At 33.9% G+C, this 14974-nt stretch overlaps 1 protein-coding gene across 1 annotated transcript in view; it reads left to right on the top strand.

Annotated features, from left to right (window-relative positions):
* The window catches only part of LOC106458903 (MAGUK p55 subfamily member 5-A-like), a 185549-nt gene that overhangs the window by 90426 nt on the left and 80149 nt on the right, over positions 1–14974 (top strand). The window contains 2 exon segments of the mRNA XM_022385265.1: positions 2976–3085; positions 9548–9605. Coding sequence (XP_022240973.1) covers positions 2976–3085; positions 9548–9605 — 168 coding nt within the window.

Raw genomic sequence — 14974 nt, 5'->3', positions numbered from 1 at the left:
ATGGGTATCGAAACCCGGTTTCTAGCAGTATAAGTCCGCAGACATACCGCTGTGCCACTGGGGGGCGTATATTTAGTAATCTGAACCGATTTTAATTGGTAAAACCAAGCCTATATTTGGTCACGATACAGAATTTTTTCTGACATTTATAATTGTACTGCCCAAGTTATATATCTCTGACAGGTAATTTAGGCAATAACAGAATTTCCGGAATGACTTGAAGGCTTCAACAAATATATCAAAACTATGACTGCCTCTAAACTTTGTTGTACTTTACGACCTTGTTTGTCTTTTATTTATGTTGTTCTTTAACCAGTCGCAACGTTTACTAATTGATTGTACGTATTCTACATAAGGAAAATGTATTCTGTTTACTGAAAATCGCAGAAGGCTAATGAAGCGGATAATTTAGCAAGTGTGAAAATGATATTTATAAATATTTGGTTGTCAATAGAGATAACTATTGCCCAGCAGAGATGGTAGCTGTCTGATAGCCAGTTAGTGGAAAAAGTGAATGGGTATTGTTTATAAACAGTTTTTAATAGAAACCTACTGTAAAAACAAAAATAAAATAATGGTCCAAACTTTTAAGTCTCGTGCTCCTCTTCTCGTTTAAAATTTTCTTTTTTGAAGTATAAACCCAGCCTTAATTTTTATTAGAAAAAAGACCTAGAAGCAAAAATTAATATTTTAAACATCTATCCATTAAATGAAAAGGGTGAGATTGTTTTTTCTGATATATTTTAATAATATGTCGTATTTGGTGCAATTTTTGTCAACTTTAAGAGAAGAAATCACTTAGAAGTCTATGCAGGTGGATGACGAGTCTAGAAATGAAAAAAGTATTGTGTATATGTACTCGGATAGTTCAGATTCGTCTTATTACAAACAAGCTGAATGCCCATCATATGACGGGAAATAATGATTAATTTTTCTTCTAAATGTGTTATGAACATGTTTTGTAAAACGTAAATATAATCTAGTAACAATATATGTATGGATAATGTTTATTTCTAGTATTTCACGAAAACAACATTTCTTATGTATATTTGGTCATCTCCTTTAAGTGCTGTTTGATTAGCATGATGACTTCTGTATATGGGTCAGGCTTTCTTATGTCCAATTTGATGTCGCCAGTGTTCTGGGGCAAATTTTTCTGAGTATGTACTGTACACAAACATATAATAATTTTTCACATGATAGACGATGGACAGAGCTTTCCAAACATATATAATATGTTGAGTTTGTGTTAAGTTTTCCCAGCAAACCAAAGAAATATACAATGGTGGGCTGTTAAAACTAGCATGTTGCCAGCAGAAATTTTTATTTCAAAGCAATATCACAAACACAAAAATTTTAAGTATGACTGAAGCCTTTATTGTGATTAATTAGTAAACATTTTTGTTTTGAAAATTTGTTATTATCTGACTGTTCCATTACTTTTTCACATATAAAAATATCGCCGTAATCATGTGTTCTCCTTTACGGTTGTTTATTTTTAAGACAATAACTACAAATGTTTGAGTAAATAAAAATATATTAGACTCTTAAAATCAATCCGGGAAGTATATAAGTTGATTTGATCATACCTTAAGCACAGGGCATCAAGAGATATTTTGAGTATGTTCATTTGGAGCTTGCAATAAAATTAGTTATTTTAAGCACGTGAATTCCTTTACGCATATATCTAGTGTAGATACTCAAATTATGTCATTTTGTTATATCGTTATACCCAATAGCCAAGACATTTGTTGTTATCAATAACTGACAGGGTAAGAGTAAATTGCATTCTTCAATAAAAATCACTGAACATGAAATTGTGTGAACTCCTTTACGTGTTCTCCTTTAATTCAGTTTTGCTTCAGAGGGGAATATATACATAACAGGTGTGTATCTCTCTTTAACTGTATAACCAACATTCAAGTGATGTGAGTGGTGGTAGTTTTAGGTTTAAATGACAAATGTATGAGCTAAATCTATGAGCGATAATTAGGGGCCTATTTATAAAAACAGATAATTGGGGACATGGTGAGATGCATGTAAAGGAAATCACCATTTTAATTCAACTCTTATATATGTTTTGCACTTCTTAGTATAATGCCATATTATAATACAAGCTTACGTTTATGATCCGTTGAAGTAGTCTAATACAAAATAACTATTTTTATTAGTCTGCTATAGCAGGATTTACTGTAGAAATGTAAGAAGAGGTCACATTAATTTCTACACCTGAAATATCTATCTCCCCACCTCTCAACGTTTAGCACTTTCATACGCTTTTTTCTTTTCGTTTGCTTTTGGCCCTCGGTTGCTTAACGATAAGTTTGAGAGCTTATAGTGCTAGAAATTGGGTTTCGATACCTGTTGTTGACAGAGCACAGACTGCCTATTGTATAACTTTATGTTACCTTTTATTAATAGTTTTAATGTGTACCAGGTGGCGAACTTACAATTCAGCACATAATTACTGTGGGTGTTGACTGAACATCTGATCGACGTGTTTATATATTATGACAAACTTATCTAGATACGGTTATGTACTGTAGTTATCGTGTCAGAAACTCACTGTCCGTAATTTTGTTAAAATTAACTACATAACTGAAGTGAGTTGGCATTTCAAAATACTAAAATACATTTCAAAACACTAAAACAATTCAACTAAAACGGTATAAATAAAAAATACAACAAACATAAACATAATCATAATAATTAACAAAAATAATTAACACAGCCTCACACGTAGAATATTTTAGAAAGAGGGAAATAGTTTTTAAACAGTTAACTTTAACAGAAACAAATGTTCTTTGAATGATTATAAATATTGTGAAAGTGAAAATATTGTTTGATGTAATTTAACTGTTAATAAGGAGAGGTGCTGAAAATTATATGAAAATGCATCTTTTCTGAATTGAATAACTTGTACCAATATTATTAGTATGTATGATGTGGTATCTTTTTTCTGTCTTTACATATAGGATCTCCAGCAGATCGAGCAGATTTAGAAGTTGGAGATGAAATTTTGGAAGTGAATGGAAAATCGCTAGAAAATTGTACTCACACAGAAGTTATTTCTCACATACATCAGGTAAAACAATACAGCACTATCATTATCTAATCACACGGAAGTTACACACAGAATTGTAGAGAAATAAAAAAATTAAATCATATAAACAAATAAATTATAATAACAATGTACTGAAATTTCTCTGTTTCTGTGCAAGAAAACTGGTAATTTATTTCAAAACAAACACAATTCCAACTATGTCTATTTACAGTTACATGTAACTGGGATAAATTGGTTTTGGTTTAGCCTTTGAGATTACTCTCTTCCTCGTAAAGTTGTATAACCATACTTTACCACCGCCTGGCTAACCGAAACCAGAACCAGTATTACAAATGACTGGTTTGGCATATGATATCTCTGATCACATTATTTATCAGTTCATCTTTTACATTGGTAGAAGACCAAGAACATTGACAACCATTCTCATAAGTTATTTTCAACCTTAAACTGTTTTAACTGCTCTTGTTGTTTCTTCTTCTTGTGATGGTTTCTTTCACAGTACAGATAACGGATTTTGCGCCAATGTTTAATAGATGGATCACATCCAAACCAGGTATTATCACTTATTTTTTTAGACCTTCTAAACATCAAAGTTGGTGTTTCTTTGTAGAGTAACACCAACTCCAAGTGTTCCTTATGGCCTTGTGTATTTTCCCAATTTTACTACTGGACGTCCTTGTGTAAAGAATTTCATCGAGACCAATACATTTAATTTGAGATATTTAAGAAACTGTAATGACTGAAATAGTAAGCAGTTTAGAGTATATCTTTAGTCAGATGCAGTCAGGTAAATTCTTATAAATTTTCATGTAGGTGTTTTACTTGTAGTATAACATTCTTGTTAACCGAATGTCAAAATGCTGTAAAGATGTACTAGAGTGACGTATGTAGTATTAGATTCTGGTATACTGCATTTTAACATTTTGTCAACAATACATGTTTTTTGGTGTGTTTTGTTTTTTACTTTAAATAAAGATTTGTGTATTTGTTCACTCGTGTTTGTTTCTTTCCTTTACTGTTGCCCCCTAGTGGCACAGCGGTATGTCTGCGGACTTACAACGCTAGAAACCGGGTTTCGATACCCTTGGTGGGCAGAGCACAGATACCCCATTGTGTAGCTTTGTGCTTAATTCCAGACAAACAAACAAACCTTTACTGTTCAAATTCGAAATTATTCTCTGCAGTACAATTTCTGACTCTGTGTGTTGTGAATGCTTTTAAACTTACCTGTCCGACATCAGTTTACCTGAATATCACAAACAAGCTAAAAAGTAACATTTTGGGACTGTATGAGTCACCTGTGCCTCAGGAGAGTGGCAACACATGCGCACTGGACGATTTTTGGTACACTTCATTGCAACACCGTTAGATGGAGCAGGTGTCTAGCATCAAGTTATAATCCAGTGGAATTAGGAGATAATCTGAAGTTTTCCAAACTGGCAAGGCGTTCTTACGAGGCTCTAAACCCATATACAGTGGCAGAGGACATGGTAGGATGTGCCAATGAAGTGTGGTATCACATTGTCGCAATGTGCTGAGTCATTCCACTGTGACCATAACTCTAAGAAGTCACATTCTTGAAGATGTATGTTTCCTGATATCTGGAATAATACAACACCATGGACCATGTTGGGCAGCCGAGCACATGATGTGATGTGATGGTATTGTGTGATATTACATTTCATGTCATGGTGATTGCGCACATTATCATGTACTGAGTCATCCCATTGAGGATGCGTATGTATCTAAACTTCTAGGAGAAGAAAAAGGTCTTATTAAAATGCACACCGCCCCTGAGGTATACAGGGGTAAGAAGCTAATAGCAAATTCCTGTCAGCTCGACCACATAATTATAAGGCGAGGTAAAACAGATACACTTTCCAGTGTTTGAGGGAATGGTAATAGAAAAATTGGACCATTTCCTCAAATGTTTAAAGCAAGTTATTGATATGGATGGATGGACTTACGGAGATGTGGTTCAATGTCTCATGGCGAGTCTATATAGTCCCTTGCTATATGCCTTGTACACTTGGATAAGGAGCAGCTCGATGACAGGGTCACAGTTGTTAATGCGTTGTACCACGGATTTTACCCTGTCAAGAATCGAGCAAACTATAGGTCTGAGATCAAAGCATGAAGGCGAGGGCCCCATGAAACCTTTATCACTTATGTGGAAATAATAAGGCAATTGCATGGAAATACTTTAATGAACATGTCTCCAAAAGATTGTGATAAGATACTCGTTGACAAGTTCTGTGAGGGGCTTCTGAGCGAACTCCTAACTCGGTTCTCAAGAAGATTATTTCTGTGGCAGGGTAGTTTGAAATGATCACATTGAACCATAGGCTGGAACAGAAGAAAAAATAAAAGCAGTAGCAACGCTAGATGCAGATTCATCTCTGAAACAGCCTCCAGGGTCAATGGTGGCCCTCAAGATTAAAAAGTTTAAAAACCATGTCAAAAATTTTGAACACCAGATCCATTCCTATGCAGCAGATGCCGCAAGCATCAAGGTTCTTCTCCAATGGTTCCCTATGGGACAAAATTGATTATTTGGCCAGTTGCTCAGGCTGGGCCACAAATGCATCTGGGGTTGCACTCCCAAAAGTGCCAAAAGGTTATTAATTTTGTGACTGTTCTTATCCTAGCACCAAACAGGACCGTAGGATGTATGCACCTTTTAGATGGGCATTGCAACAGATGCAGGAAGGTCGACCATGAGAAATTACTTTTGCAGTGTCTACTGGTTTAAACTGATAGTGTCTGAGCTAGATCTAACCATCAAACATGATAAATGTGACAGTGAACTTGTACCCAATGTAATGATGACTGGTTTGAAGAATTATGAAATTGGTATCATATAGTATGTGCCAGTAACAAGAACCTTACTTTACCTTATATGTATCAGGAATTCAATTTAGAGCTACCATTTTGGCCAGTTAGCATGAACTCTGTTCTGGCGAAAAGCTAGACAGAGGTGTAGAGGAAGTCTTTGATTTTTCCTTTCGTAATGGGAATATTGAAAAAAATGTGGTTAATTTCCCTAATGTGCAAGTAGTATTCTCTGGTGTACTACAGATGCAGTATAGCATATTGCCACCTCTGCTGCAGAGATCGAACTAATGTATGAAACAGTTTTCTTTTCTGTAAAGGAAGCTGCACTAGCTCAAATAATGATCTGTCCAAGTGTAGGTGTAGTATCAGTGCTAGTCTGTAACCATCGAATTTATGTATTTATCTTCTTGCTGGTATGGTCATTGATACGGTAACAGAGGTAGAAGTTACAAATACTAACCAATTAGCTACTGTTTCAGCCACTGTATCACGTCCAAGAACAAACGTACAACTTTCAATGCATCTAAATACTCTAGTTGAAGATTGTGCAAACAATTTGATTTCAATACAGAAACATGAAATCTGTGAATTGTGCAAGAAGTTTGCTGATGTGTTTCTAGGACCAGATGCGTTGGACAGCAATCACACATCATCACATATACACAGGGAATGTATATTCAGTAAAACAACTGCGACATAAGCTTCCTTAATTCTCTCAGTTCTTCTAGACTATCTTTAAAAGGAATTTATGTTTTAGTACTACAGGTTCTAATATTTTCAAAACTTCTATATGGTCACATTTGTAGTTTATTTTCAACTTTAATGGATTCAGTTCCAATTCTAACTGCAGAGTTTTTTTTAGGTTGATGGATTTCACTTCCATCCCCAACTGCAGATCTACCATTTAAAGATGGACACCTACTTTGCTTCAGCCTGATCTTAATATCCTCGTCGGTCATGACTTCTATAATTTGGTCATAGGCCAAGGAATCCGTCATCATGAGAAGAATTTTGGTAAGATAACTGGGCAAGCCGTTCCAAATCTTCCGTAAGCTCAGCTGAGGCCTTTTCTTTCCCCAGTACGTTGTTCCAGAATTTCAATCTCTATACTTCTTTCTGGTGCTGCTGAACTCCGAACTTGAAGTATAAAGTGGCTACCAATGCTTCATATTATTACATCTCTCAGCTGGAAGATTACTTGATTTTATAAAAGCAGTCCTTTTAAATAGGTAGCAAGATGGATGGCTCATTATTCACTCTTCCACCCTTTCATTCTGGAAATAATTTCAAACTCTTAGTATGATTCCCATGGTAGCTTTCCATCATAATTTGTTGGCTTCTCGATTGGCCAATGCTGAACTAGCCAGCTAAACTCAAGAACTATATTTGATAGTGTAATGGTTGGATTAGTCCAAGAAACTCTTTCAGTAACTGATGAAACAACAGTAATGGTAATAGGTGTAGACCAGGTAAGTTTACCTATTCCATATCCTGCAGTCGATGATGTTTCAAGCTGGAACTTTTGGGCTGATACAAAAAAAAAGGTGTGGTTCATTTGATCTTTGCGTTTAATAATCTGTTTTCTAGATGTATTATTCTGTCAGTGATGTTTTTTCTACCCCATTGATATCTTTCTTTACTTCATTCATGTCTTATTGTACTTCACTTTTAACTTTGTTAACGTCCATTTGTACTTCTTCAATCGTGTTGTTGAAACCCTCTGTACGTCCCCTACAGCTTCATTGATCTTGTTTTCAATCAGATATATTTCTATTTTTAATTCTTCTTTGAATAGTATGTCTCTTTCTTCTAATTTTCTATCTCTTTTCTTCCTGGCCTTCTTGTTTGTTTCTTTTAATGTTCTGTCTGGTTCTTCAAATTTTCTGACTCATTCTTCCTGGTCTTCCTTTAGGTCATATTTTATTTTTCTATTCTTTTTCTTCTAATTCTTGTCTTGATAATTTCGTTATCTCAAATAACAGTTTGCTTTCACTCTCTGACCTTGTAGTCGCCATCTTCACAGTTAAGTTCAACACAAGTATATTCAATGTTTTATTTTATTTTCGCCATATAATCCCACATCTGACTCCACATTGTAGTGTAGTTCTTTCTTGGCAGGTTATTTTAAATTATGAAGGGAAAATAATTCAAGGCCCGGTCCACGAAATTATATTAAATCAGTTTATCCCATCCTTTAAAAGTTTCTGCAAGCTTAAGCCACTTTTAAATAACATTATATTTCTCTAACAACAGTAGGACTCATATACAATCAGTCCACTCACTTCTACAAACTTTCTTTTATTGCAACTGACATTTTTGTATCTCAACTCTCAACTAACTTGACGCTTTACAGAATGTCTTTTTTATAATCCACCCTTGTTCTAGGTATTTCTAGGGCTAACGTGAACTTAACATAACATTATATCATCAAAAACCCGCAGCTTCCTCTAGCTAACAAATAAGTTACAACATTGAAAATATATAGCTTACAAATGTAGCCTTAATCCATTCCTCTTTTCTTCTTTGCTGATTACCTTATTAGTATTTTAAAACAGCATAGTAATATATATGTTAACAACAATAATGGTAAAAACAAAAACTTAATATAGGATATGTATAGTCTAAAGTATGCTCAATATTCGAAATATGGAATCTTATATATTTTGAAAGTGCAAATAACAAATAAGAGATATCATTCGAAGTTTTTGACATCAACAAACAAAATATATGTATCATAGTCTCATAGGGCCAAAATATCTGACAAGACAGGTTAGTGAAGAGTAGTTACAGAAGAAAAAAGTGTCTGCAATCTGTCTGTAGTTTCCGCAATCTATGGTATCTTTTTGAAGACAATTATAAATAACAGTGTCGTGACTCTTTAAACTCATATGAGGTAATATATATACGTATATTTATAATGTGAGTGAGTACAACCTCACATTTGTGTGATGTTATGTTAAGCCCCCTATTTTTACGGCTTCGATATACTCGGAAGTTAAATGAGAAATGCATATCGATTCGTAATGATTTTTTTCTTCAGTTTGACAGAAGCCTTTACGTATATATAACATATTACAGAAATAAAATGTATTTTAACTTCATTTTATTGAAGTTGTTTTGAGATTCGAATATGGTTAATAAGTAATTACGCCATTTATTTTTCATTATCTTTAATAAGAACACGTGTTACCGTTCTAAAAAGAAAAAAAAAGTGTCTGAGTAGCTTAAGTTGTTTCGATATGTTTGTGAAATAAATCTTTAATTAATATTAAATGAAGAGAAATTTGATGATAAGCGAGAACATAAAGAAAAGAGAAAGAAAAAAAACAATTTTTTTTCATTATTACGTTTACATCACACCGGTATTATACTGTGATATCACGAAACTCAGATGTAACTTAACCTATTTACGCATCGTATCATATATAAGCACCCCCAAGAGTACCATGAGTCTTTCCTATTTCCGGCACATGGATATCACACTCTTCGTCAACAACGAGTTTGGAGTGGTGAGGTTACATTCCAGTGTTCGTGTATATTCTGTTTTGTATGGTAGTATTTCCTGTAAACGCTAGACGCCGTGTTGAGTTGGTTGAACTACGATGTGCTAATTGTTAGGATTAACATGTTCCTGATGTTTTCTTTCAGTGTATTCGTTCGAGGACAATATGTTTAAGGGTGAAGAGGAAAACAGGCAGTAAACTTGGTGAGTACAACCTTTTCATATGTAAACGTACATTTCGTACAGACGATTACATTTAGTCTCGAAGTCTAACACCAGGATATATGTAATATATAAAGTTGGGTCATCTTCCTGTACAGTAACAAGATAAAACAGCTGGCTATCGTGTGCCAGGTGCAACAAATGCAAGGTGATAACGATATTAAGGCTTACGATTACATGATCCGCTAGTTGCTCGCTTACGAAGAGGGTGGGTTTTTTGTCTACATAATATAAAATTATTAGATTATGTTTGATCGCGCTTTCTTTTTTGTTTCTATTATTTAACTTTTACAAGTTGTGAATCTTATTATCACATTTTGTAGTTTTAATTATTATCCATTTCGAGTGGATAAATAATTCAGCGTTAAAAAAACTGGTTGGAAACGAATTATTAAAGAAGGAAATCCTGCAAGTGCATCAGTTCTTGTAGTTGTACTACTAATACTATCCTTGATGAAGCTGCTATGTCGAAACGTTTCTGGAATAAAATTTTTTATTGTTATCTGGGGAGTAAAGGGCGTTTTTCTTAACTCCTCCCCCCCCCCCGGACTTTTATATTATAATGAGGAGAAGAAAAGTTTACTTTTGAAACAAGGAATATCTGTGATTTTTATACCTCTAGTTTTATCTGTTCGAACTTTGTCACTGGCCCTATTTCACTTCAGTTCCTGTGCTAGAGTTTGTTTGTACGTTCTAGTAAAAAATGAGTGATCAATCCACAATATCAAGTAAGTCAGTAACTGTAACTGACATAAAGATTTTCTGGCTTCAAAAGGATTTTGAGTATTCATCATTAACAATCATCTTGATTTAGTTACATCATACCAGTATGTAAAAATAAAGTACAATGATACAGTTGTAAGTTATCTTTTCAGAGGGAGCTGCTAATCATGGGGACGTAATAATCGAGAAGTTTCGTCTAACATCCAGAAACGAGGGTATATTATATATATATACATATAAGCACGAGTAATTAGTTAGTGAAGCTAATGAGAATTCACTGAGTTTATAAGTTCGGTGCCAGAAAAGTTCTTCACAAATAAATGTTAGAAGTGAGACTTATCGAGTCTATTTCGTTATTTGAACGATTATACAGAAAATTCGATGAGTTAAGCGTGTTTGGTATTAGTCTCGGAATTTTACTGAAACAATTACAAGTAAAAGTAGCCTGTAGCGAACGTTGAAGACGGAATGAACAAATGTGTTATTAATATATGGACTGGATTTTGAATACTTTTTACCATATAATTCAAAAACACCTGCCCAACGAAAAAAAAAATACCAATTTGTATTATAAGAGGAATGAATGACATTAAAGACTACCTAATAGAGTTAATTCCAAGAAAAGACATTAGTGTCTAAGATTTGTTTATTCTTTGTAAGGGACTCAGTCACATGCACCTTTGCATGGTGAATTTTGTTTGTCATATTATTGATTCGAACATTTTAATTACATTTGTATAAGAAGAACGTTGACGTTTCTTCCTGTGATACACTTAATTTTTTGAGATATCAAAAGTGGAACTAAAACTGTACTGCTAAATGTTATTGTTTGAATATACACGTGACAGCTTAATGTGTAAATATTTATATTTACCACAGATAAATAAAACCAAAATTGATATCTTCGTTATAACCATATTGTAATCTTTGTCTATCTTTCTTTAGCACCGTTTAGTTTATACCAGCATAATAACAGCGTCTTTCTTCTGACATATTTCTTATTAAATGATTGATTACACAACCTGTAGTGTTTTTATATATATATATATACTAGTAAAATGAAATAGCTATATCCGAATCAGTCGCTCAGTTTTCTAATTATTTCCGGTTTAGCAGATTGAAATGTGGCTATCTTAGTATGTTAAGTTTTAAGTGTAGACTACTCATGGTTATTTCAAAAAGCTTATCTGTGATGAAGCAGATTTTGAGAATGTAATTCTGTTAAAAAGTAGAGTACATTGTTTTTCGTTATGTGAATAGATAACTATATATATAATCAGAACTATAAGTCGGTAAGTCTGATCCGTAAATAAAGTAATAAAAATCTGAACTTATAACAATTATAAGAAACATGATGGAAAGATGTATAAATTGTAAATTATCTTTACGTTTATAGTGTGTATGTGTGATAAAGAACAAGTAGAATTTGTTGTGAAGTAGCCATAATTCGCAAAGCAAATTCAATCAACCAGCCGTTATATTCAGTTATATTTCAACCACACTGAAGGTGGCGTCGCGTAGAACATTAGATAAATCGACTGTATTTATACGCATCAGGTTTTAGTTTGTTTTTCTCTCTCGTTTTTTAGCCTCATAGAACGGCTCTGAGATTTTTTTTTCAAGTACAAACTTTTATCTCATAGCTCCGTCATCTCCTGACCGATTTGAGATCTAATTACAGTTTGTTTGTTTGTTTTTTCGACTCAGGAAGTCAAACCCTTTCGATTGATGTATTTGACTACGCCCAAGGTCTCATAGATTAATTTACCCTAATCCTGCCTAAAACAATTTCAATTTGAGTGTAGGCTGGTAAAGATCCTGATGAATTAAACACTCAAATCGGGTATACGCGCGCTCCACGCCCCACGCTTAGTATTGCTGGCGCACAAATATATAGCTAATAAAAAGGGAAACAAAGGTCTCATAGTCATAGATTAGTTTACTATAATCCTGCCTTAAAGAATTCAAGTGCCGCAGTTATTGGGGATTCCCTCTTGTTTTAATAATTCGATGAACGATTAAATAAAAACAGAGGTGTTTAATCATTATTAATTCATATGTAAAGTGATTAAGTTATAGATACTTGAGTCCAGCACATCAGTATCGACAGATCGTCCCTTCCACCGCAGTGGGCTCAATGTTAAACATGAAGGATTATAGCGCAATTTCGGAGCACGATTTCTGCGGGCAGAGCACAGATAGCATATTGCGCAGCTTTGTGCTTTACAGTAAACAAAGAAATGGACCTAAACAGACCAGTTCGTTTCTGTTTGCATAATGAGAAAGCATGTTAGTGTTTAGTACAGCTTCTTTCTATGTGTAAAGTTTCGGATTTTTTTATAAAGAAATCACGAGACGTAGCATCTCTTGTTACGATTTGAAAATTAGTGTTGTTTACAATACACTTTTTATGTTCCAGTCGACACAGGTTTGATCAGTGTCAACGAACCAGATACTTGTATATAGTAGTGCGTTTGTTTTTTGGGGAGGATAGAATCCCAAGGTATGGTTATTACTACATTAACTCGTGGACGTTTACTTTAGTACTTACAAATAAATGTATTTTTATTGTCTGTGTATAAAAGTTCCACGATATATCAGTGAGAGGTACGGTAATTTGTTTCATTTTACGTTGACTTGAATTAATACAAGTACTTGATTTTGTCGAAAGGAATGAAGAAGAAAAACATGAATTTTGCAAAATTCGTACATGCAATAACAGCATTAATTATGAGCACTGACATACATATAATGGTATAATCAGTGCTAAGTATTTGATGAATTAGGTAAAGATGTGCAGTATTATTCAAGTTTATCGTATTTTGTTAAAAAATGTACGATATTATTAAAAAGCTTTTCAGAATTCAGGATTCTCAAACTAAGCTATGAACATAAATTATATAATAAGTATTCAGTGCACAAGGTTCTCAGGTTAAGCCTTAGAAATACAGTGCTTAAGTTTGTTTTTCTTCTTCTCAGCGCATGATCCATGTTCTCGAAAGTCTGTGAAATTTAATAACTGAATAAAGCGTTAATCAATGACCAATGACTTAATAATATAATAACCGTAAGGCTTCGACAATGACGTTTCGGGAGAAAACCATTTTAAGGAAAATTTGATTAAAAACACTTGCTTTTATTATACGGAAAAAATGCAGATTTTAGATTAATTTTCTAAATGTTAATGTGTATGTGTGGAAAAGAAGAATTAATATATTCGTAACTATGTCACGCTCTAAAATTATACATTAAGCTAGAAATGAATATTTTCGATATTCAGCACACATAGTGCGTGTTACGAATTTAGTCACTTTCAAACACTTGCATCACGTCTTCTTAACTGAGCAAGTTTTAGCATAAAAGTGCCGCAATATTAACATGAAGTTTCAATGATTTTCTTAACTTAGGCTTAATAGAATTATCTATAATGCACAGTAAGAAAGCAACTTCACTTTATTGCACTTAACCTTGTGATTTGCGTAATTTCTAAATATATTTTATATGGCAGGGTCATATAACATGTTAGAATAAGCATTATATTTGGAGCAAAGTGACTCGAACTTGGACTTTCCGATCCACAGTCCGGAAGGTTTCGGAAGTATATATGTTTACCACGTGTACGGTCAGGATATGTTGAGGTTTTAAAATAAGATAATATAAACAGTTCAAACACACAGGCCAGCGGATTAATATTTCAAAGTATTTCAACTAATGTATTAATCAATCATTTCTGATCAAAACGAGCTACCCACATAGATTAGAACTAGAAACTAACTCAGTAATTAATGTAGTTAATTCAATATACTGACTTAACGAGAAGAAGTATGCAATAAATAAATAAAAAAAACACGTTTAAGAAATCTGGTGCATTGATTCATCGGTATTTTCGACCAAACATTTTTATTTGAATATCATGTCAGCAGGCACAAAACGCCATTTTGAAAAACAATATTAGGTCGTCAAGAAATTAATATCGCGTTTTGGAACACTTTCATTAACCAATCCCCCAAAAATATACATCACTTATAATAGTTAAACGAACCGCCTAGACGTCACGTTAGTATAGCCTATATAATGTGTAAAGTTTAGTATACTCTAATCCCTTATAGTGATGGCACACGACGAGACACACATTCGGCATGTAATGCTGTTTGAGTACAAGAAGGGAAACAATGCCTCTATAGCCATAAAGAATATCAAAGGAGTTTATGGAAATGTTTTGAACGTTCATAAGTGTCAACGATGGTTCAGCAAATTTCATTCAGGTGACTTTAGCCTTAAAAACTGTGATGGCAAGGCCCGACAAGTTGGAATTGATATTGAAGCTCTGAAGACGCTTTTTGAGTCTAACCCAATCAACACACTCGTGAAATGGTCCTCAAATTGCATGTCTCTATAAAACAATACTAAAATATCTAAGGAATTACGGGAAAACTCCATAATGAAGGTGTTTGAGTGCCTCACAAACTCTCCAATGATCATCGTTTCCAATGTGTGAACGTTGCTTCGTCTCTTCTGCCGCGTGAACCATTTTTGAACAGAAATATCACCGGTGATGAAAAATTGATCCTCTATGCTAATATTGAACCCCAAAAACAATGGCTAAGTCCTACACAAAAACCACTTCC

The sequence above is a fragment of the Limulus polyphemus genome, unplaced genomic scaffold (genome assembly GCF_000517525.1).
Source record: "Limulus polyphemus unplaced genomic scaffold, Limulus_polyphemus-2.1.2 Scaffold531, whole genome shotgun sequence".
NCBI lineage: Eukaryota > Metazoa > Arthropoda > Merostomata > Xiphosura > Limulidae > Limulus > Limulus polyphemus.
This window is presented reverse-complemented; position numbering and strand designations above follow the sequence as displayed.